This window comes from Wasmannia auropunctata, unplaced genomic scaffold (assembly GCF_000956235.1).
Source record: "Wasmannia auropunctata unplaced genomic scaffold, wasmannia.A_1.0 LD336090.1, whole genome shotgun sequence".
Classification (NCBI taxonomy): Eukaryota; Metazoa; Arthropoda; class Insecta; order Hymenoptera; family Formicidae; genus Wasmannia; species Wasmannia auropunctata.
This window is the reverse complement of record NW_012026800.1, coordinates 1,657,504-1,682,024: the sequence shown is the minus strand read 5'-3', so window position 1 is coordinate 1,682,024 and position 24,521 is coordinate 1,657,504. Positions and strand designations below refer to the sequence as shown.

Sequence of the window (24,521 nt, the reverse complement as noted above, 5' to 3'; positions counted from 1 at the left end):
AGTGCAGCTTTTCCCCAAGTAGATGTGAGATCCTTTACTAATCAGTTGCCATCAAGGAATGTTCCTTCCAGTGATCAAGCGATCGAGAACATAAAGAACCTGTATAGCCCGCACTTCCCGCTCGACGTCGTGCGGGATTACGTGATGATGGCACTCAACGAGGCCGTCGAAGTGAATCAGGTGCACAACCGAGATCCGATCGGAGGCAGCAACGAGAATCTCTTCCTGTATGTAAGACAATAAGTCCCGCTGCCGTTGCCGCTGCCGCAACTAATGTTCTTCGTTCAATGCTACCGGGGCAACGATATAATCATCGTATCTATTTTTTTAAATATTTAGGCGAAAAACGAAACATGCGCGAGCTTATTTCATTATTTCTTCTTTGAGCAGGAATTTTCAACTTCTTGCTTCTCGCTTACGACGTTTCACTTGATAATCAGATACATTTTGATGCAATTTCGAAAATTACAGACCTCTCCTGAAGCTTGTAGATAGACTGCTCTTAGTCGGCATGCTGAGGAACGAGGATGTATTCAAGCTGCTTATCATGATAAATCCCGAGACCTGGGATCCGACTTTCGATAAAGGCAAGTCGATTATAGAAAAGTAGTCATTAAATACTAATAAATGAGAGACACAATTCAGTGTAACATCGAATCAATCAAAATTTTGTAGAAGGAAAAGACGAGCACAAGAAGGGCTTGCTGCATATGAAAATGGCCGAGGGAGCGAAACTGCAAATGTGCTATCTGCTTCATCACTTAAATGACATCCAATTACGCCATCGCGTCGAGTCCATCATCGCCTTCGCCTTCGACTTCGTCGGGGAATTGCAGGCGGATCAGTTACGACGTTACATCGAGATCAAACAGTCGGATTTGCCGTCGGCCATCGCTGCCAAGAAAACCAGAGAATTCAGGTGTCCTCCGCGCGAGCAAATGAACGCCATTTTAAGCTTCAAGAATTTCGACTCCGAGGAAGATCCGGAAAATTGTCCCTGCGGCGAGGATCTCATCGTCAAGATGAACGATTTCCACGGCGAGTTAATGTCTTACGTGTCGCTGACCGCTCTTCAAGAGGCAGCCAACGCCGCGAACGAGTCGGCCGAGGAAGTTCAGAAACCTGGCGCCATGAAACGCCTTTTCAATTTTATCAATGCTGTCAAGGAGCTCGAGGAGGAATCTAAACCTGAAGCCGAGCCCGAGAAGAAGACTCCGGAAGGTAAGACTCTCCCATTTATCTTACATCGTGAACATCGTCAATTATAATAAATATATACATCTACTGTAATACGTGTAATATTTAAAAACAATTTTTATCCGATTCTCTTTATAGAGGTATTTCGCAAGGTGCTGATATCGACCATCGTGAACTGGGCCGAAGAGTCGCAAATCGAGACGCCGAAACTCGTGCGGGAAATGTTCAGCCTGTTGGTCAGACAGTACGACACCATCGGCGAGTTGATCAGAGCCTTGGAGAAAACTTACATCGTTAACAACAAGACGAAGGACGACGTCGCGTTGATGTGGGTCGGCTTGAGCCAGATCCGCGCCTTGCTGCCGGTACAAATGTCGCAGGAGGAGGAGGCGCTGGTGCGAGAGCGACTGTGGAAGCTGGTGAACAATCACACCTTCTTCCAGCATCCCGATCTCATCAGAGTGCTGAGAATCCACGAGAACGTGATGGCCATCATGATCAACACCCTGGGAAGACGGTCTCAGGCGCAGTCCGACGCTCAGACCCAGGCCCAGGCGGCGGAGGGCGAGCCGGTGTCGAAGGAGAAGGACACCTCTCACGAGATGGTCGTGGCCTGCTGCAGATTCCTGTGCTACTTCTGTCGCACGTCCAGGCAGAATCAGAAAGCCATGTTCGATCATTTTGACTTTCTGCTGGAGAACAGCAATATTCTGCTGGCAAGACCGTCCTTGCGAGGATCGACGCCGCTAGACGTGGCGTATTCGTCACTGATGGAGAACACCGAATTGGCTTTGGCCCTAAGAGAACATTATCTGGAGAAAATCGCTATCTATTTGTCACGTTGCGGCCTGCAGTCCAATTCGGAATTGATCGAGAAGGGCTATCCCGATTTAGGCTGGGATCCCGTCGAGGGTGAACGCTATCTCGATTTCTTGAGATTTTGCGTGTGGGTCAATGGTAAATTTTACCGTCACTTTTGATTTAACTTATTCAACTTTCTATCGTAAGTGTAACATTAAACGTTGCGATCTTAATCGTAGGTGAAAGTGTGGAGGAGAACGCAAACTTGGTAATCCGTCTGCTAATCAGAAGACCAGAATGTTTGGGTCCGGCTCTTCGAGGCGAAGGCGAAGGTTTATTGAGGGCCATTATAGAAGCTAACAAGATGTCTGAACGCATAGCTGATAGACGAAAAGTAAGATATCTCACTCTTTTATTTAAAGTTAAAACTAAAGACCACAAGCGAACTATTTTGTAAGTAAGAAATTATTTTTATATTGATTGTTGTTTGAAAAAAAAAAAGATTATGTGTGTATTATCAATCCTGTGAGCCCTCAGAAATTAGCAAAGATATTCATATATTCTACATTAAATATAATTCCCCTGATTTCATTATTTCAATAATTTTTATTTAGCCCTTTCTTCTTTTTAATTCTTCAAACTCGTGTGATTTGATTTGTATTCGTTGCATTTTGATATGCTACCGAAATCTCCTTAGAATTAATCAGAACTTAATTTCTCGTAATCCACACGATTTCCTTCGTTTCGAACAAATCGAGTTCGCTAAATGTGGCACAAAATATGACTGTGCGACAAAGTTAAAGTTGAATTCTCCGCAAGCATGTACCCGACCTTCTATTAATACGGTGTCAACTTAGTACCTCGCACAGGTGCACGACGAGGCCGAGGGCACAGCTATGGTGATGCAATTCGAGCATCCACTCCCGGAATCGGATGACGACGAGGACTACATCGACACCGGTGCGGCGATATTAAATTTCTACTGCACCCTCGTCGATCTCCTAGGCCGCTGTGCTCCGGATTCTTCCGTCATAGAGCAAGGTAAAAAAAAGTCCAAAGAATTTAACGTTAATTCGTCGTCATTAATACAAAAAATTTGCAGCAATAGTTATAGTGTTTTAAATTTATCAATCTTGTATATAATTTCGTACTCGCTATTTAAGATAATTGATCAATATGAAATGCATTAAAAAAGATAAAGAATTAAAATTAATAAATGATTTTTAACAATATTAATTTTCTTTAAATTTAAATTATTGGTAAATAATAAAATAATATGTCATACAACACTGTAGAATTTTTTATAAAAATATATAAAAGATTATGGTTCTAAAGAAATTAATAAATTCTCGAGTCATTTTCGTATCTCGCACTATCATATTGCATTGCGTGTTCGCGTGTATTTTCCACGTAACATAAAATTACCCGAAAACTTCGCTACATGCAAACGGCAATGAATTATCTAACAACAATCATTTATTTCTTTCTTTAATGACCAACAGAGATGACCTTCATAAAATCCGTCGGTAATATATGAAACGAAACTTTGCTTTTATAGAATATAGAATATCAGAAACAACACGTTTGCCTAAAGTTGCACAATTATTTCAGGGAAGAACGAATCCCTCCGAGCACGGGCGATCTTGAGATCGTTAGTACCCTTGGACGATCTTCAGGGTGTGCTGTCCTTGCGGTTCACGCTGCTCAATCCCGCCGCCGGCGAGGAACGACCGAAAAGCGACACGCCGTCCGGCTTGATACCGGGGCACAAGCAGAGCGTTGTGCTGTTTCTCGAGCGCGTTTACGGTATCGAAACGCAAGAGTTATTCTACAAGATATTGGAGGAAGCCTTCCTGCCGGATCTTCGCGCCGCCACCATGCTCGACAGAGTACGGATCACGTTGTGTTTTGTGTTACCTCGCGTAACAAATATCATTTAAATTTTATTATTCGCAAACTTATTTTTTTTATTGATTCAATAAAGGCAACAATTTTGTAAAAAATCAGGACGTCTGTGAGAATTCATATCGTCTGATCTAATTTCTCGCAGAACGACGGCTACGAATCCGACATGGCGCTCGCCATGAATCGTTACATAGGGAACAGCATTCTGCCGTTGCTGATCAAGCATTCCAAATTTTACAACGAGGCGGACAATTACGCGAGCTTACTCGACGCCACGTTGCACACGGTCTATCGACTCAGTAAGAACCGGATGCTGACGAAGGGTCAACGCGAAGCTGTCTCGGACTTCCTCGTCGCGTTGACTAGGTAAGCGAAAAACTTCCGTCGATTAATAAAATTCTCTTGATTACTCTTTAAGAGAAGCATATTTGTTCGTTGAGCGTTTCGTCAGTTTTAATGGTACTATTTAAATATAGCTTAAAAAGATTTAATGGAGATTAAAAACAACGCTTTCCACGTTACGCCTTCATACATTCGCGAATTGTGTTCTAAAGATTAATTCAAATTTCTCTTTGCAGCCAAATGCAGCCGAGCATGTTGCTGAAGTTGTTACGAAAGCTGACTGTCGATGTGTCCAAATTATCAGAATATACTACCGTAGCTCTCAGAGTACGTAGATTGTTTCAATTTTTTCAGTTTATTTTTTTTTAATATAGCTGTTTTTAATATAGTTAATTTAATATAGCTATTGTATAAAAATTATTAATGCAGCATTTGCTTAATGCTGTAATAATTGAAGCAAAATCTTGTTAAGCAGAGCTTTTTTTTAATTTCACTACTGCATAATTAACTCGTTGTGTTATTAGTTGTTAACGCTGCATTACGATCGTTGCGCGAAATATTACGGCTCCACCGGCTCCAGCGGTCAAGGCGCTTACGGCGCGTCGAGCGATGAAGAGAAACGTCTCACGATGGTCCTCTTCAGCAATATATTCGACTCCCTGTCCAAAATGGATTACGATCCGGAGTTATTCGGGAAAGCGCTGCCTTGCCTGACGGCCATCGGTTGTGCTCTGCCGCCGGATTACTCTCTATCGAAGAATTACGATGACGAGTGGTACGGCAGCAAATCGGCCTCGACTCAATCACCCGACGGTCCTTACAATCCGCAGCCAATTAACACCTCCAGGTTAATTATTAATTTTCATTATTAAAAAAATTATCAGTTTAGTTTGATAATTATAAGATATGGAAGATCTGTTGATTTTGAGAGTTTTAATCTTTTATTACGAATTTTCTTTTTTCAGCGTGGTGCTCAATAACGATCTTAACCAAATCGTGCAAAAATTCTCCGAGCATTATCACGACGCCTGGGCTAGTCGTAAGTTAGAGAACGGTTGGACGTACGGCGACCAATGGTCGGACGCGAATAAGACCCATCCCAGATTGAAACCGTATAATATGTTGAGCGACTACGAACGAGAACGATACAAAGAACCCGTCAGAGAGAGCCTGAAAGCTCTGCTGGCGATTGGCTGGAGCGTGGAGCACGCGGAAGTCGACGTACCATCGACTAATCGCAGTTCCATGAGAAGATCCTCCAAGAGTCAAGTAAGAAATTAAATATAAGGCGGAACAACTTTTGAAAATGATTCATTCGCGTAGAAATTGATCGGAACAATCGAGAACTATTGCTTGAAGTATCGAAAATTATCAGTACGACACATTTCCGTCGAGTGCCGTGCTGACGGTAAAAATTGCTTAAAAAATATTTTTAAGGCGAGACAACTTTGGAAAATGATTCATTCGCGTAGAAATTTATCGAAACAATCGAGACTATCGCCAAAAGTATCGAAAATTTTTAGCACGATACATTTTCGTCGAGTGCTGTGCTGATAGCAAAAGTAAAAATTGCTTAAAAAATGTTTATAAGGCGGAACAACTTTTGAAAATGATTCACTCGCGTAGAAGTTGATCGGAACAATCGAGAATTATCGCCAGAAGTATCGAAAATTATCAGCACGACACATTTCCGTCGAGTGCCGTGCTGACGGTAAAAATTGCTTAAAAAAATCTTTATAATTCGCACAAAATTCATTATATCCGAAAAAAGACATACATAATTTTCCAATATCTTAGGGCGACTCGGCAAATCCGTTCAATTACAATCCTCATCCGGTGGACATGACCAATCTGACGCTAAGCAGAGAAATGCAGAACATGGCCGAACGTTTGGCAGATAACGCTCACGATATTTGGGCAAAGAAGAAGAAGGAAGAACTTAATACCTGCGGTTAGTATAAATTGTTATCTATATAATAATTTTAATTTTTTATCTTTCGTCTTTTTCTCTCTGCATTAAAATTTAAATGCATGTATGGAATAATTTGTTTGTAACTCGTTTTATGGTTACAGGAGGTGGCATTCATCCTCAGCTGGTACCTTACGACCTGTTGACCGATAAGGAGAAACGAAAAGATCGCGAGCGATCGCAGGAGTTCCTCAAGTATTTGCAGTATCAAGGTTACAAGCTGCACAAACCTAATCGCGGCGGTACGGAGACCGAGGTGGCTGGCGCGGTCGCCGCGGTAGAATTGAGATTCGCTTATTCGTTATTAGAGAAGTTGATAGCTTATCTGGACAAGGCGACGATCAACATGAAGCTCTTGAAGCCCTCCGACACGTTCAGTCGAAGAACCAGTTTCAAGACCTCGACGAGGGACATCAAGTTCTTCAGCAAGGTGGTTCTCCCGCTGATGGAAAAGTACTTTAGCACGCACAGAAACTACTTCATCGCCGTGGCCACTGCCACGAACAACGTCGGCGCGGCGTCGTTGAAGGAGAAGGAGATGGTGGCCGCTCTCTTCTGCAAGTTGGCGAGTCTGCTGAGATCACGACTCGCTGCCTTCGGCGCGGACGTGAGGATAACGGTTCGTTGCTTGCAAGTGCTCGTGAAAGGCATAGACGCCAAGAGCCTCGTGAAGAACTGCCCCGAGTTCATCCGTACGTCCATGTTGACTTTCTTCAACAACACCGCCGACGATCTCGGTCACACGATCCTAAACCTTCAGGAGGGGAAGTACAGTCATCTCAGAGGCACCCATTTGAAAACCTCCACGTCGTTATCGTACATCAACAGCGTGGTCCTGCCCATACTCACGGCGATGTTCGACCACCTTGCTGCGTGCGAGTACGGCAGCGACTTGTTACGTAAGTATTTAAAGTATTAAAATTAGTGAAATTAAATAATTCGAATTAATTATTTTAATTTAATTAATCGATACGAATTGTGCGTTGATTTAATCATGTTCTCGCCTTCGTTTTACGCAGTCGACGAGATTCAAGTGGCATCGTACAAAATGTTGGCGTCTCTGTACACCCTCGGGATAGACGCCAGTCTGACGCATGACAGGAAGTACCTGAAGACTGAGATCGAGCGACACAAACCTAATCTAGGCTCCTGCCTGGGTGCCTTTTCGAGCTGCTTCCCGGTGGCATTCTTGGAGCCCCATTTAAACAAGCACAATCAGTATTCCCTCCTGAATCGAATCGCGGATCATTCTCTGGAAGCCCAGGACATCATGACGAAGATGGAATCGAGTATGCCGACTTTGGAGACCATTCTTAACGAAGTCGATCAGTTCGTCGAGTCCGAGAAAACCTACAACGACGCTCCTCACGTCGTCGACGTGATTCTGCCGTTGCTCTGCTCCTACTTGCCGTTCTGGTGGGCGCAGGGACCCGACAACGTGAATCCGACCGAAGGCACCTACGTCAGCATGGTGACCAGCGATCACATGAATCAGCTGTTGAAGAACGTGCTGAAGCTGATCAAGAAGAACATCGGCAATGAGAACGCGCCGTGGATGACGCGCATCGCCGCTTACACGCAGCAAATCATTATCAACTCGTCCGAGGAGTTGTTGAAGGATCCGTTCTTGCCTCTGGCTGAACGCGTCAGAAAACGCACGGATACTATGTTCCACAAAGAGGAATCTCTGCGGGGCTTCATCAAGTCCTCGTCCGAGGATACCTCGCAAGTCGAGGCGCAGATTCAGGAAGATTGGCAACTACTCGTGCGCGACATCTACTCATTCTATCCCCTGTTGATAAAGTACGTCGATCTTCAGAGGAATCATTGGCTGAGGAACAATATCTCCGAGGCCGAGGATCTGTACAATCACGTGGCGGCTATATTTAATATCTGGTCCAAGTCGCAGTACTTCTTGCGCGAGGAGCAGAACTTTATATCCGCGAATGAGATCGACAACATGGTGCTCATCATGCCCACCGCGACGAGAAGACCTGCCGCGGTGTCCGACGGCACTGCGCCTTCCGGAGGCGGCAAGGTTTGGTTATTCCCAATTTATTTTAATTTCGCTAATTTATTTTAATGTACATTTATCTCAAGAATTAAAAGACCAAGTAATTAAGTACCTCTTCGGTAATTAGAAAAAGAAGAAGAATCGCGACAAAAAGAGAGACAAGGACAAGGAAGTGCAAGCATCCCTGATGGTCGCTTGCCTGAAGCGACTGCTACCCGTCGGCTTGAATCTCTTCGCCGGTCGCGAACAGGAACTGGTGCAGCATTGCAAAGACAGATTCCTGAAAAAGATGCCGGAATCTGATATCTCGGAGTTTGCCAAAATCCAGCTAACTCTGCCGGACAAGATCGATCCTGCAGATGAAATGTCCTGGCAGCATTATTTGTACTCTAAATTAGGTCAGAAGAAGGACGCGATGGAGCCCGTAAAGGCTCAACAGCTGGAGGATGTCGTTGCTAGGATCACCGACATGGCCAAAGTCTTGTTTGGTTTACATATGGTTAGTTATGAAGCCGCTTGATGTCGTCGTGTAATTGTAATTTTTTAAATTTCAAATTACTTTAATTGTGGATATTCAAATTACTTTAAAAAAAGATTTCCGAAGCTCTCTGTAATCTTTTTTTTTTATAATTTGCTGTTGATATTAATGTTTTCGTGATCACTGGAATTGCAAACGCCATTGTCTTTTCGAAAATCAGTTCGTCATATCATCATCATTCTTCTGTTTCTTTAAGTCGCGCCGAAGGCGTGTGCTCATCGTATTCACTCCGTGTACTTTTGTTTCCCGAGTAGATAGATCATCCACAACAGCAGAGCAAGAGTCAGTACCGATCAGTGGTGTCGATCCAGCGTAAACGAGCGGTAATCGCTTGCTTCCGCCAAACTTCCCTACATTCCCTGCCCAGGTATCCTCCTTGCTATTCGGTTACGTTTTTCGCTTCATTTGTAATCTCACATGACATTATTAATTCCTTTAACGTACAATCATCTTTATTTTAAGTTTTAATTGAATGTCATCGATGTGTTATTGATTTTGCGTAGAATTTATTAGCCATTTTGCTGTTTGTTAATCGAAGAGAGAAATCATAGAACAGAATAGGCGATAAGAATCGACCGATTTGGAGTGTTCAATATTATGTATTAATTGCAATAATTAATGAAAATGACTGTTAATGATTTAATGAGTGCGCTTGCTGTTTTTTACGTACACGCTAACAGGCGACAAAGCCGCCGCCATCGCGAGATGGATGGAAACGCGTGTTGTGCGCTGCTAGAAAAAGAGCGGCGATTGCATGCTTGCGTAGTGAACCTCTATATAAATTGAGAAGGTACGATTAACGCAAATTAATCTCTACTACATCCAATGCAACCTTCTTTTCGAAGTAATATTAAAGCAATTATAAAACAAATTAATCCTTTTAGGCATCGTGCGATAAACATTTTTGCGCGAACGTACTACGAGCTGTGGCTGCAAGATGAAAATGTGGGTCAAGAAGTCATGATCGAGGATCTTACGGTAATTACCGTCTACATTGCTCTAATTCATTTGAAATGTAATTTAACACGAAATTAAAAGTGATGTTAATACTCTTTTTCTCTCTTAGCAATCGTTCGAAGATGCCGAGTTGAAGAAAATGGACAAGGCCGAGGACGAAAGCAAGCCCGATCCGTTGACGCAGTTGGTGACAACGTTCTGTCGCGGTGCTATGACTGAACGCTCAGGCGCTCTTCAGGAAGATCCGCTCTACATGAGTTACGCTCAAATTATTTCCAAATCATGCGGCGAGGAAGAGGAAGAGGGTGAAGAAGAAGGCGGCGGCGAGGAGGAAGGAGGGGCTTCGATTCATGTAAGTGTCTCCGATTGATAAATTCTCGTCTGTATTATCAGATGAGATGATGATAATTTGAGTGAGAAAATTGAGAATCCTTTAAATCCCCATTAAATCGGCCTACCGCATTAACGAATTCCCTATCTTTTTCTAACTTACTAAAAGCGGAAACATAAGCAATTTACGGTAAGAATAAGTAGTTAGTGCGAGAATCCATCCGCTTAATGTATGCTCGCAAGTCCAAAGTGTCAACCATATGTGTTTACCATATTGTGACACCCGAATTTGTTGAATTGTACTACGTTGTTTAATTCATCGAAGCGATGTGTATAATATATCATTCATGAGCAAGCAAAACATCGTAGGCTATCAAAATTTTTGTCTTCCTCTCTCATCGCTCTATTACTAACAATATAATTAAACTGTGCATTTTTTTTCTTTTAACGTAATTCTGAAGAGGCCAATGCATAAACTAATGGTAAGATATTGCATTACATTTATGAATCTGTTTTTTATAAAATAAAAAATATTTTAAGTCTCGCATAGAATGTAAATAAAAATAATTACATAAAATTTTTATAATTAGAGAAGTTCTAAAATATATTATATGCTTGGTTTAAAGAGTATTATATTATATGTATGTATATTTGTCAAATTTTTTATGTCCGCGCACGTGATTTTATTTTATTTTTATATATCTTACGTTCTGTTTTATTTTTATATAATCTATTATGTTTTAATTGTAGGAGCAAGAAATGGAGAAGCAGAAACTCTTGTTCCACCAAGCCCGTCTAGCGAATCGCGGCGTCGCCGAAATGGTCCTCCTGCACATATCGGCGTGTAAGGGCATTCCCAGCGAGATGGTGATGAAGACTCTGGAGCTTGGAATCTCGATCCTGCGCGGCGGTAACATCGAAATTCAGCGAGGAATGCTGAATCATCTGAAGGAGAAGAAGGACGTCGGTTTTTTCACGTCTATCGCGGGTCTAATGAACTCTTGCAGCGTGCTGGATCTGGACGCTTTCGAGAGGAACACGAAAGCCGAGGGTCTCGGGGTCGGTTCCGAGGGTGCGGCCGGCGAGAAGAATATGCACGACGCCGAATTCACCTGCGCCCTATTCCGCTTTATCCAACTCACTTGCGAGGGTCACAATCTCGGCAAGTACTATACGTTATCGCTATTGAAAGATAGATTGACGCTCGAGTGACGTTTATTCTACGTCTTATAAGCGAAGCGAAATGAGTAAAATTAATTCTAACTAATATATTTATTTGTTTCTTATTCGTTGATAAAATATAGATTGGCAGAACTACCTCAGGACACAGGCCGGTAACACGACAACGGTGAACGTGGTCATTTGCACCGTCGATTACCTGCTGCGATTGCAGGAATCGATCATGGACTTTTACTGGCACTACTCGAGCAAAGAACTCATCGATCCTGCTGGCAAAGCCAACTTCTTCAAGGCCATCGGCGTTGCCAGCCAAGTTTTCAACACCCTCACCGAGGTCATTCAAGGTCCATGCGCACAGAATCAACAGGCTTTAGCGCATTCAAGATTGTGGGACGCAGTCGGAGGTTTTCTATTCTTATTCTCGCATATGCAAGACAAACTATCGAAGCACTCCAGTCAGGTGGATCTTCTGAAAGAATTGCTTAACTTGCAGAAGGACATGATTACCATGATGCTTTCTATGCTTGAAGGTATGTATCTACTTTTTATTGAGAAAATGAATAAAATAATTAATATTCATGCGATTTAAAGGTAACGTCGTGAACGGGACGATTGGAAAACAGATGGTGGACACTTTGGTCGAGTCGGCTAGTAACGTAGAACTGATTTTGAAGTACTTCGACATGTTCTTGAAACTGAAAGATCTCGTATCATCGCCGAGTTTCTTAGAAGTCGATCTTAACAATGACGGCTGGGTATATCCGAAGGATTTCAAGGAGAAGATGGAGCAGCAGAAGAGTTACACCAAGTATTACTTTTACAAAATATTGCCATCGATTTCCCGAATTAAATTATTCTGCATCTAAAAATTAAGATTTAAAAATTTGAAAATTTGAAAAATCGAAATTTTTTAATTCTCCAAAATGTTTTCAGCGAGGAAATCGAATTTCTCCTGGCGTGCTGCGAGACGAATCACGACGGCAAGATCGATTACGTCGCTTTCATGGATCGCTTCCACGAGCCGGCGAAGGAAATCGGTTTCAATCTGGCCGTACTGTTGACCAATCTATCCGAGCACATGCCTAACGAACCGAGATTGGCCCGGTTCCTCGAGACAGCCGGCTCCGTTCTAAATTATTTCGAGCCGTTCTTGGGCAGGATAGAAATCCTGGGTGGCAACAAGAAGATCGAGCGTGTGTACTTCGAGATCAAGGAGTCGAACATCGAGCAGTGGGAGAAGCCGCAGATCAAGGAGTCGAAGAAGACCTACTTCTACAACACGGTGGTCGAGGCCGGCGAGAAGGAGAAGCTCGAGACCTTCATCAACTTCTGCGAGGACGCCATCTTCGAGATGCAACACGCGAGCGCGTTGATGACCGTCGAGGAGAGCGGCGGGATCGGCAAGGCGAGGGAATCGTCGTACACGTACATGACCGAGGACGACGAGGAGAGGAACAAGGATCCAATCAGGCGGGGTATACAGGCCATCAAGGACGGCGTTTACTTCTTCTTCTACATGTTCTCGCCGACCAACATCAAGAACAAGATCGCCGAGATGCAGCAGATGACGATACCCGAGCTCTTCGTCGGCTTCTTCAAAATGATCTTCTACGCCTTCTATTATTCCGGCTTCGGCGTCGGCTGCGTGATCAAGTACTTTATGAGGCTTCTGTTGACGTTAATGAGGGGACCGCATGTGGAGGAACCTGTTGTAGTCAAGGAGGAGGAAGAGAAACCGTTGAGGCATCTACCCGCTTTGCCACCGACGCCGGATGAGTCAAACTTACAAGTAAAATGTTCTCGATAAGTTTTCTTAGTCACAACACTAAGAAGTATTAATTGAAAAATTTGCATATACAGGTGCAAGCCTTCGGAATGGATATAACGAAAGAGGAAGGAGGCCAGATAAAATTAGCGCCGCACGAATCGGCTACTTCTACGCCGCAATCCAGTATCGAAGAGACGGGCGAGAGTACGCCCGATGAGGGTACCGGCGAAGAGGGAGCGCGAGTTGAAGGAGGAGAGACCGAGTCGCCTGTTACTTTAGCTGATCTGCTCGGGTTAGTAGAACATAACGAATGTTATAAAAATATATTGGTTCATTCATGAAGGAAAATTTTAAAAATCATAAAATTAATTTATATATAGTAAGACTGTATACAATGATAACAATTTTTAACGTTCCTAATACTTCTATTAACAGTTCTTATTACTTTATAATTCAGGTTTTATTTTTTATGTTACTATATACCTAAGTTACGTGTTATGATAATATTGTATAGACATCTGCAGAGTGCGAAACGAAGAAGAATCGTATTTGTCGCATGTTGATACGGCAATTTTTTATGAAGTTAGAGCGTTCCGAAAATCCGGCGGACGCGCATCAATTATGAATAAACCCGGCGCGCGTGTGTGTGCATCACGTACGTTAGGCGCTTATGCTACTGATCAGCTGATCATCAGCTGACCAATAGTAATCGCTTGTCACCGCGCTCTTAGATTGAGATCGCGGATCGATATAATTGTCAATGTACAAAAAAATCGCAACTAGTTGAGCCTGACCGCATAGGAAAGCTGAAACTATACCGCTTTTAGTGAGCACAGGATCATTTAACTCGGATATTAGATTGTGAAATGTCATCAGTTGATTACAAAAATAAAGTTAATTTCGTCCCGTGATGATCATCATCTTTAAATCAGATATATCTTGACTTAATCAATATATCTTTAAATTGCGATATCTTGACTTGAAAAAGTCATAACTGCTTAAAACAAATTGCATTGAAAAACGCACACTTTCCAGTTTGTATCAAAATCGACTATTATTTTTTTTTTTTTTTAAGAAATGAAATATTAAATATTTTAATTTTACAGCATGCTGCTAATTTATGTAAATATGAATGGATTAATATAGTAAATAATTTTTTTAAATTAAATGTACGGTACATTATTTGTTTAGCGGAGAACAAGCCAGAGCGCAAGCTGCCGCAGCAGCGGAAGCGGCGGCGGCTCAACAAGCAGCCATGGCAGCAGTTGAAGCCGAAGCAAAGCAAGAAACCTCAGCCGAGCCTTCCACAGGATCGAGCATCGATCTGTCGCAATATAGTCATCGCGTGGTATCCTTCCTGGCCAGGAATTTCTATAATTTGAAATATGTCGCGCTAGTTCTCGCCTTTTGCATCAACTTTATGCTACTATTCTACAAGGTTTGTGAAAGCTTTGCAATAATTTTTCCTATGCAAACGCAACAAATACATCAAACAAAGTATATAAAACTCTAAGATTCTATAAATTCACGCTTCGCGTTTACATCGTCTTTTCTCATGATGACTTTAAATCCAGGTTTCGTCTTTGGCTGATGATTCGAACGACGAAGGCAGCGGAAGAATAGCGGATTTGTTAACGGAAATATCAGGCGAGGGGACGTCGGGTTTGGCAGGTAGTGGTATGGAAATAGGCAGCGGTAGCGGTGAAAACGGTTCGGAAGAGGAAGACGAGGAGGCTCAGGAATTTGTGGAAGTGGCCGAAGATTATTATTACATGGCTCACGTTATGAGGCTACTGGCTGCTCTTCATTCTATCGTTTCTCTTGCTATGCTAGTCGCATATTATCATCTAAAGGTATATAAAATTCTTTTATTTAATGTAATTAAGTTATTAAATTAAGATTTAATAACTTAATTACATTAAATATATTACATAATAATATATTACATAAAAACATTTTTTTTCCAATAACGGTTTCTATTAATAAGACATTTAATTCCACGAATTTAAGATATTGTTATCGAGTGATTTAAAAAATTACAGAATATTTATGTTTATTCAGGTACCATTGGCCATATTCAAACGAGAGAAGGAAATTGCACGACGAGTAGAATTCGATGGATTATACATAGCCGAAACGCCGGAGGAGGACGACATTAAGGCGCACTGGGATAAAATGGTGATATCGGCAAAAACCTTCCCCGTAAATTATTGGGACAAGTTTGTCAAGAAGAAGGTCCGGCAGAAATACAGTGAGACGTACGATTTCGATTACATCAGCAATTTGCTCGGAATGGAAAAGACGTCTTTCAGCCAGCAGGAAGACGAAGGATCTGGCTTAATACATTTGTAAGTATTCGTAATATCGATGATAATATCTCAAGTCTTTTCGTGAGATTCTTTAATGTAAAAAATAAATTTTATAGCATTGTAAATATCGACTGGAGATATCAAATATGGAAGGCCGGGGTCACGATCACCGATAACGTAAGTTCTTTCGAGTGAATTTTCGGCAGGATTAATTCGTGTGTATCATAATTCATTTATATGTGAATTATTTCAATTAAAAATATCTATAATTTTTATTTTCAGGCATTTTTGTACAGTTTGTGGTACTTCACATTTTCGATCCTCGGCAACTACAACAATTTCTTCTTCGCCGCTCACCTGCTCGACGTCGCGGTCGGTTTCAAAACTTTACGAACGATCTTGCAATCGGTGACACATAACGGCAAGCAGCTGGTCTTAACGGTGATGCTACTGACAATCGTGGTGTACCTTTACACCGTGATAGCCTTCAATTTCTTCAGAAAGTTCTACATACAGGAGGACGACGAAGTGTCAGACAAGAAGTGTCATCATATGTTAACGGTACGCAGAAATACGTGAAGAGTCTTGATCTAATCATAACGTATTTCAACCGTAAGCTTAAACCTTCACATTATTCTAATTTGAAACTGTTAACGTATTTTTTTTATTTCCTTTGGCAGTGCTTCATTTTTCACTTGTACAAAGGCGTAAGAGCCGGCGGTGGTATAGGCGACGAGATCGGCGAACCCGATGGCGACGATTACGAAGTTTATCGTATAATGTTCGACATCACGTTCTTCTTCTTCGTGATCATCATTCTTTTGGCTATCATTCAGGGTGAGTATTGTCGATTGCTTTCTCGATTTGCGACAGAAAGAAAAAAAAAGAGAAAGAGCATATTACATCGCGCGATTGGTCCTCAGGTTTGATCATCGACGCGTTTGGCGAACTTCGAGATCAGCTCGACAGCGTGAAGACAAATATGGAGAGCAATTGCTTCATATGCGGTCTAGGAAAGGAATATTTCGACGCGGTGCCGCATGGGTTTGACACTCACGTGCAGCAAGAGCATAATCTAGCAAATTACATGTAAATATCGATGAATATTTTTATGTCTTTAATTTTCTCAATAAGAGATGCGTCGCGGAAGAAATTTATATAATCGATTTTTATAATTAATTTTCGACAGGTTCTTTCTTATGCACTTGATTAACAAGCCAGACACCGAATACACTGGTCAGGAGACCTACGTGTGGAACATGTATCAGCAAAGGTGTTGGGACTTCTTCCCGGTGGGCGACTGCTTCCGCAAGCAGAACGAGACGGTGGAGGAAGAGGCCAAGAAGAAATAAAATTAATCCCGACTCTAATCTAAGGTGACAAAATAGAAAACGGTCGATCTTATACCTGACGAAGAGGACCCTCCTCATCGAACTGGCGTCTTCGATAATTCTTAGCGTAAATTTTTTGCTCATTGAACGAGAGTGTCGCGCGCGTTCGTTTAAAAATCAAATTTCGAAAGTTCTGCGTCTCTTACCTCATAACGGCGAAGGAGAGGATTTTTATCTCGTAAACTTATATGCCTCCGTTTTCCACTTGACAATTTATCGTTATTCCGACTAACTAATAGACTCTCTGACGTGTGAATGTAATGCATTAATTGCGTATTGCGTGTGTAATGAAGATTACAGAGAGATTCGCGTCTGATACCGCATCAAGAGTGAGAAAGGGGGGGGAGGGCGGAGGGGACGTGTAAAATTGAAAATATTTTTCCAACTTTGTAAAAATGGCATAAATCGTATCACCAAAACCGGCATAAACCCTATCACCAGAAAACAAATTTCCTCCTTTTGATAGGCAATGATCGTCGACGAGAGCTCGATTTCCTTCGACCGGCGGTACGTTATTGTTAAATCGAATGGAAACGGCGGAAACTGACTGCACAAATTTACATATTCATAGCGTTACAATATTGCCTTCTTTTCATACGTCGGATGATCTATATACTATGTAATTATACGCTGCGTCGCGCAGCGATAACAAGTTTGAGATATATGACATAGTTTAAGTAAGTTAAAGATGTTTAAAGTTTATATAATGTGCAAATCTCTTTCTGATTGCTGACGAAAAAAAGCGGGAACTTTTTGGACATTATATATATATGACTGAGCTCACACACAGTATATCTGAGAGAATGTCAATATATTGTAAATAAAATTCTACAGCAGGACTACCTGGTAAATAAATAACATACTTCTCTAATTCGTCATCCCAGGATCACTCCTCACCCTTATATGCGTCTTAATTCTATATTTTCAAATTCAATTTAATTTAAATAACTATAATCTTCAAAGGGAAACTTCAAAAATATAAAGTTTCTACAATTATCTCTACATTATTAAATCTACAAATTATTAATATTACATTGTTATTTATTTTACTTTCGATTTATGTTAGGAAAAAATTTTAAAGAATATATGGATTTTGAAATACAAAAATGATACTAAAAATTGTTTTCTATTTTCATCGGAATAATAGGTATGTACATCCGAAAGAGAATTTCATCGGAAAAAATTTAGTCCTCGATCGATTCCGCGATCGATGAAGCGCCGGCCGGAATTTTGCGCGACGCCGCGACGCCGCGTCGTATCGATGTTCACCGCGGTATAGTAAAATCTCGGTATTTCCCGTCGCGGCACGCACCCCCAGGGAAACGAGAGAGGAGCAACAAGAGTAACGGCGTGTCCCTCCGCACCGAGAGCGGAAGGAGGTCGCGCAAGCGCCTCGGGATCAGTACTCGCTCGCCGGCGAGGAGTCTTCAGGGTGAAAATGCATCATGGCATGGGAGGATCGGCGGGCGATCGTCACGGCGCTCAAAATCCGGCGATGCAGGCCAGGAATGGGGTCTGCGACAAAATCGAAAATTACATATCGGAGCTGGGCCGATGGTACGTGAGTAAACGCCGGGGTTGGCCGCCTTTAGGCCGCTCGCGGAAGCCGTTGCGTTGTGTTTTCCGCCCTGTGCCCGCCCAGCAGAATCGGTGGGGACGGGCGTAAGGGGGCGAATGACCCAGGGATGAAAGTGGCGGGTGTTTAGCTACGTTTTGTCGTAGTTTCCCTCGTGATTGGCAAAACGACGTGTAATTGTAATGCAATCGCGGTGATTTAATCTCGATCGAAGTTTCAGAAATTAAGAATAAGTAATGAGAATGGAACAACAAATCAATATATGTGCAGATAATACGAAAATTCGGAAAGCGCTAGTGTTGGTGTTGCCTTTGCACACCAAGGTTTCTACGTGTGCGAAATTTCGAACTGTGTTGTTGATTTGTGCATTTTAGTAATCATATGTATTTTTAATAATTTCAATAATTTTTGTACAATTGTTATAAAAATTTGCCAAAGTATTTTCTATTAATTTTTTTTTTTTTTTTTTTTAGTTAAATCATTAATTTTTATGCACCGTTTTTTGCACCTTGTGTCGCGTGGTCGGTTTGAAAGTGCGATTTTGATCTGATCACAGTGCCGGGCATTATTATTTATGTATTAAAGTACTCTATTAAACGACTCTAGTATCAAATATGAGATATTTAATCTATTGAAATTAAAACTCTAAATAAATTTATTTAAAGAAAATCGGTGCCTTATTTTTTATAATATATAAATTTTAAATACTAATTTTTATGGCAATTTTATAATTTGGCACTAATTGGCACACATTTTAATATAATATTAAACTAACACTTTAAAACATTTAAATTTGCTCACAAATGTAATACACTTATTATATAGTTATGTAGCTTTTAGACATATTTTAAGGTATACATTTGTATATTCGTAAAATAAATATAATTGTTTAATGTATTGCAAAATAGGGCGGTATGGAGGGCGATAATAATGGGCCAGTTTCTCTCGCTGGTGCTATGCTTCATGACGTTCGTAAATCATTATATAAACACCGGTTCCTACAAGCTCTCGCTTCCAACAGGTAATTTATTCATATGGGAAAAAAACTGTTTTCCGCCTTTAGCGTACGGAAGTTAAGCTGACTAAATTATAGCAATTTCAAGTTTGCGGAGCTTTAGCTCGGCTAATTAATTATTACCGCTTTTTGCGAGACAGGGCAGAATGTTCCGCACTACGTGATGATGTGCTTAGTCTACACGACGTGGATGTCCTGCAGGGGTGTGGGGAACGGCCTAATTTCCGTCATACGAGCCCGTGGCTGGAGGTACTTGTTGTTAGCGCTGATTGACGTTGAGGCGTGCACCCTTATTACATCGTCCCATCAATACACCAGCCTCGCTAGTATACAGGTGTGTAAATATATGCGATGATCTTTTTAAGAGCACAGTAAAGCGAGTATACCAGGGCATATTTAATATCCGATTATAATAAACGATTAGAATAAATCATTTTTTTAGAAATCTTATAATAAATTATCAATTTGAATAATTCTTATTATACATAATTCTTATTGTACACTGTTAAATCTAAACAATGTCAAATTTAATCTTATTTGAGTCGCCACTGCTTCTACTTAATATATAATTATTTTTAAATAAAACAATGGAATTTAACCCAAATTTGGGTTAAATTTCAACTGTTTTAAATTATTTAACTCTATTGTTTTAGTTAAAAATAACTAACACATTAAGTAGGAGCAATGGCGCTTCAAATAAGATTAAATTCGACTATAGATTTAACAGTGTATTTTTCAATACTTATATTCCCTTTATAAATCTCTTTTACTACGCATTGAATGATCAATAAGAAAGTTACTTGTCTCGCGATTACGTCTACCCACGCTTAAATCCCATTCAAGCGCGATTTCTGTCGGCACGTTGTTTAATGTACGATTTCCTACTCGAGCACGTACGTAACTTTCCCCTCGCATAGTTTGAATTTGTATTATCTGACGAGCGTATAGTAGTACTTGCATCAAACAGTGAATGAATGGCGTACGGAATAGGCATTGTAGTGGCCACGGCGGGATAGAGGACATTGGGTCTTCGACCCAACAATGGTCGTTCCCTCTCGTTGCCTGAGCCGCCCGTTCTTAATCAAACGCGCGTTGCAGGCGCGCTATGAATTATCCATTGTCGCTTCAGACTCGCTTCTCCGTTGCTACACGTACATACATGAGTAATGTAACCACTATAAAAGAAGTTATAAAAAGAAGAACCTATTATAAAATCTTTTAGCTTCTTGACTGCGTGGCGATACCGGTCGCCTTGGTGCTCTCGTTTCTGGTACTGGGCGTCCGATACAGAATGGTGCACATCGTCGGCGTGTCCGTCTGCTTGATGGGCGTGGGATGTCTGGTTTGGGCTGGCATAGACGACAATAACGATCCCACGGCTACCGGTAATTATCGACGAGTAGACTTACAGGCAGACAGGTTGTCGCGCGGTAGAGGAGAGCGAGGAAAGAAGACAAAAATTAACGTTGAACTTTGTTTTGTCGTGGTCAGGAAAGAACCAACTCGTCGGCGACATGCTCTGTCTCGGCGGCGCGGTGCTGTTCTCGATAACGACGGTTCTCCAGGAATTGGCCGTTAAAACGGTCGATATCATCGAGTACCTCGGCATGATCGGTTTCTTCGGCATGATACTGAGCTGCATGCAATCGTAAGTAGTAGGCCGTGTAATGGAAATATTGAAAGGCTTTCGCGGGGACGCCTTCTCTGAATGAGTGACATTTTTGTATCGATCGGTTTCATTTATACAGCGTCGTGCTCCAGAGGTTTCAAATAGAAGCGTTTTGTTGGGACAACGTGCCAGTAATAACGATCCTGATCCTCTACTGCATCACGCAATTCATGTTCTTCTCTCTGGTGCCGGTAATATTGTTCGAATCGGGCGCTACCGCCTTGCAGCTGGCGCTGCTCACCTCAGACTCCTTCAATATTCTAGCTGGAATGCTTAATCACCACTACAAGGTGGGCCATTGATTTGCATTGACGAGTGTCGTCATTTCCTGTGCGATAATGTTCATATTCAAATATATAAACATATAGGTCCAATACACCTAGAAATTCACGCAGTAATTTTTTTTCAAAGTAAAAGTTACACTGAGAGAAAAGTATAACATTTGCAACTATAATTGCAAAATAATTATAATTAGGAATCATGATTACAGATGGTCTTATTTTTATAATTATTATTCCTATGATTTTAATAACAATAATTATATTTATAATTCTATCAAACAAATAGTTGGCGCAAGAAATGACTGTACATTATAATCAAATTATTTAATAATTAATTGCAACCATTCTTTTTCTCAAATGTAACTTTTTGAAAATGGTGTAAATCGAATACTGAAATATCTTTCTTCATCTTCCTCCCCAGTTTCACGCACTGTACTTCGTTTCGTATACACTCACGATGACCGGCATATATATTTACGCCATAAAGAGAACACCAATGTCGTCGAGCTCACGGAGACAGCACATCGAGCCACCGATTCCGGATTATAGGTAAAAGTAATCCTACCTAAACCATCGCGCGAGTCGACTTTCGAAAGTGGATTATCGAGCATGTATTAACGTGACGCTATTTTTCCATCTCAAGACACATGTCCCATCCCGACGTCGGCGAGGTGGAGATGGCCACGAGCTCCGGAATGTCCGGCGTGAGCGGCACCCTCGACATAAGGGCGTCCACCCTCGGCAGCGAGAGGGAGACGATGGACGCGACGAGCCTGCCGCTTAGCGTCAGCTCCGACACGGCCTTCACCTCCTTCTACGGCAGTCAGGCAAATCTAAAGGTAGCATCGAGATCGATGCCGCGTGTCTCGTCCAATTCGTATTTTGATACGCGTACCGGCGCGCCCTGATATCTGTCGGGAATGAACTTATTGACGCGAGCGCAGGGTTCGCGCGATATCCCGAGGCAGATGGAATCCACGCGGATGAGCGTTCTCTCGAAATCGAGCCATTTCCGATAAAGCACGACTGCGCGTTGCACGACACGAGGCTCCGACGGTTTTTGCAATATATATATTGATGATTTGAAATTTTGGTAGGTAGACTCATTTTACGAAAATTATAGCCTTGGAGCACGCATGATATCGCGTAATGTACGAAGGTAATAAAATCAAACGACTCGTACAAAGGCAATAAGATCAAACGACAAATAAAATTGATAAATGTATTATAGGTTTTAGATATTATTATATATACTTGACGGTAGGCTTGACGGCGCTATGTATGCACGAACGATAAGAGGAACCTTTCGATTCGCGCGGCGATCCATCTGCCTCCGACAGCGCGAGTGTGTGTGATCTCTCTCCGTATTTCTTCAGCTATTCTTGCAGGTGTAAATGAAATCTGTGACGGTTTCAGGCTGCGAACGGGAACAGTGCTTCTGCCTGTAATTAATAAACGGAAGGGAACGACTGCCTAGAGTAGAATACCGTGCGATTCGTTCGTTCGAAAAAAAATGCGAACTTCTTGACTTCTCGAAACGGGGTCCTTAGAAAACACACGGAGGGATGTTTGTATATCGACACCGTAATTACGAACGCTAGCACACAGTCTAAAGACTTCTTTTAGATATATCTGTGTAAAACTATTAATTACACAGTGTTAATTGTACTTAATGGTAAAACGATAGCCGGACCGTCTTTGAGTTGCAATTCGATGACGTGATTAGACATTATTTAGTAAATATATAATATTACTTTTATAATGTAAAAAACACTACTGTGATTATCACACATATAACTTAATTGTTGTAATAATTATTGTAATAATTTTTATCATTATAACTACGTTAATTTTATAATCTTCGCGCGCGACGAAATAAATTTAGTATTATAATTTATAAAGTTCGATAATGACAAATTCGATAATTTTATCTCGTTATAGTATATAAGAAGTATTTATCTAATTGGACCTTTCGATATGCATATTTGATGATTAATATTTAAGATTAGTATTTTTCGACTTGAACGATCGAATTGAGCTTAAGGACGGCTATATAATCAAAATATATACCGACTTAGGTATATTTCTCTTTAGGTATAGATATTCCTCTTCTAATCAAAAAACATTTCCAGTATATATTGTTTATAAAAATGTGAACTAATTCTGTAAGAATTCTGTAAGAACGAAACGTGCCAAATGTCGAAGTTTATTAACACTTAGATCGTAGAGCTAGGAGAAACGCGAAATGTGAAACATATGTACTCGTTTTATGTACATCGTGTACTCATTTTCACTTAAATTTTTTATATTAACACGAATTACCTTCGTGGATGTTTGTTATGACTATTACGATCGATATACTGTAGTATATACAAAGATATTTATAAGTTAACGCTGATAACGAGGGCCGATCGAGGAGGAAACTTACGTAATTCAACCCGAGACGGATCTCGATCGACCTAATTAATACAGTACTCAATGTAAGTCGACTACGTAATTATGCTACGCTATTCTATTCTTCTATTACAATAGTAACGATTTGCGGCTGCAATGAAACAAATTCACTATCGTCACCCAATGCGGATAACACTTAAAAATGACTACACTTATTTAATTGAATTTCCGCTATCGCGCGCACAATATTGAAGTGTAATAGTAACTAAAAAAATATGTGACTTATATTCTTGTCAATAATCCACCTCTTTTGTTAGCAATAACTAGTCACAGTGGAATAACAGCTAGAGCATTCACAGGATGAGCAGAAAATCCAAACACGATACTTTTACCTTGTTGTTACACCATGCTAATTCATATTATTATGCAATCAATCAATAAACTAATCTTACGTAATTAACGTTAAAAATGCCTAGAGACAAAGTGATAATTCAGCAAAAAATTTTCCCGTCTTTTTTCCCTTGAATTAAAACTCCATCAAGATTTCCTGAAATCGTAATTCTTTTAATTTTTAGTATCCTATCGTAAAATTGCCATGTTACCTGCGTTGAAGCCTCTTTTGCCCCAATGTTTAAAAATTTATATCTTCCAGAAAAATAAAGACATAGACTTCTTTCTGGGCTCATCTTAAAGATGAATTATGTGGTTATTTTTTAAGAAATCGTGATCTTATTTAAAAATGGCCGATTCAATATGGCCTATTAAAACGTCAGTTTATTGAAAATTGTTATAATTTGTTTAATTAAAATGTAATTTGTTATAAATGTTATTGGACGATGTATGGAGTTTAATACGCACCGCGCGCAAAGCGTCATTTTTTTTGAAA

At 40.9% G+C, this 24,521-nt stretch overlaps 2 protein-coding genes across 26 annotated transcripts in view; both read left to right on the top strand.

Moving 5' to 3' along the window:
* The window catches only part of LOC105447867 (ryanodine receptor 44F), a 42,322-nt gene extending 24,764 nt beyond the window's left edge, over window positions 1-17,558 (top strand). For 3 of the 23 annotated variants that reach the window (XM_011686110.1, XM_011686100.1, XM_011686101.1), the window contains 34 exons: window positions 57-227; window positions 472-587; window positions 676-1,221; window positions 1,336-2,154; window positions 2,238-2,392; window positions 2,856-3,039; window positions 3,501-3,524; window positions 3,610-3,887; window positions 4,049-4,269; window positions 4,482-4,572; window positions 4,770-5,092; window positions 5,211-5,514; window positions 6,043-6,196; window positions 6,319-7,113; window positions 7,234-8,252; window positions 8,356-8,727; window positions 9,021-9,133; window positions 9,651-9,744; window positions 9,833-10,075; window positions 10,223-10,243; window positions 10,515-10,535; window positions 10,804-11,215; window positions 11,358-11,762; window positions 11,824-12,040; window positions 12,166-13,021; window positions 13,093-13,292; window positions 14,192-14,438; window positions 14,575-14,853; window positions 15,062-15,348; window positions 15,426-15,486; window positions 15,592-15,870; window positions 15,990-16,146; window positions 16,233-16,398; window positions 16,499-17,558. In XM_011686110.1, the coding sequence (XP_011684412.1) occupies window positions 57-227; window positions 472-587; window positions 676-1,221; window positions 1,336-2,154; window positions 2,238-2,392; window positions 2,856-3,039; window positions 3,501-3,524; window positions 3,610-3,887; window positions 4,049-4,269; window positions 4,482-4,572; window positions 4,770-5,092; window positions 5,211-5,514; window positions 6,043-6,196; window positions 6,319-7,113; window positions 7,234-8,252; window positions 8,356-8,727; window positions 9,021-9,133; window positions 9,651-9,744; window positions 9,833-10,075; window positions 10,223-10,243; window positions 10,515-10,535; window positions 10,804-11,215; window positions 11,358-11,762; window positions 11,824-12,040; window positions 12,166-13,021; window positions 13,093-13,292; window positions 14,192-14,438; window positions 14,575-14,853; window positions 15,062-15,348; window positions 15,426-15,486; window positions 15,592-15,870; window positions 15,990-16,146; window positions 16,233-16,398; window positions 16,499-16,661 (9,793 nt within the window). In that variant the 3' untranslated portion in view covers window positions 16,662-17,558. Of the gene's footprint in view, window positions 1-56; window positions 228-471; window positions 588-675; window positions 1,222-1,335; window positions 2,155-2,237; window positions 2,393-2,855; window positions 3,040-3,500; window positions 3,525-3,609; window positions 3,888-4,048; window positions 4,270-4,481; window positions 4,573-4,769; window positions 5,093-5,210; window positions 5,515-6,042; window positions 6,197-6,318; window positions 7,114-7,233; window positions 8,253-8,355; window positions 8,728-9,020; window positions 9,134-9,446; window positions 9,557-9,650; window positions 9,745-9,832; window positions 10,076-10,222; window positions 10,244-10,514; window positions 10,536-10,803; window positions 11,216-11,357; window positions 11,763-11,823; window positions 12,041-12,165; window positions 13,022-13,092; window positions 13,293-14,191; window positions 14,439-14,574; window positions 14,854-15,061; window positions 15,349-15,425; window positions 15,487-15,591; window positions 15,871-15,989; window positions 16,147-16,232; window positions 16,399-16,498 lie in introns of all 23 variants that reach the window. The other 20 variants (XM_011686119.1, XM_011686116.1, XM_011686122.1 and 17 more) reach the window with 15 other exon arrangements.
* Window positions 17,559-18,104: 546 nt separating this feature from the next.
* Window positions 18,105-24,104, top strand: LOC105447865 (solute carrier family 35 member F2-like). 3 transcript variants are annotated; one of them, XM_011686097.1, is made up of 9 exons: window positions 18,105-18,257; window positions 19,185-19,297; window positions 19,432-19,625; window positions 20,514-20,676; window positions 20,783-20,939; window positions 21,040-21,250; window positions 21,663-21,790; window positions 21,885-22,080; window positions 22,658-24,104. In XM_011686097.1, the coding sequence occupies exons 1-9, from the start codon at window positions 18,139-18,141 to the stop codon at window positions 22,691-22,693; spliced, it is 1,317 nt and encodes a 438-aa protein (XP_011684399.1). In that variant the 5' UTR covers window positions 18,105-18,138; the 3' UTR covers window positions 22,694-24,104. The 3 variants fall into 3 exon arrangements, with proteins under 3 accessions (XP_011684399.1, XP_011684400.1, XP_011684398.1); XM_011686098.1 differs by having other exon boundaries at window positions 22,630-24,104; XM_011686096.1 differs by having other exon boundaries at window positions 21,885-24,104.
* Window positions 24,105-24,521: the final 417 nt, after the last annotated feature.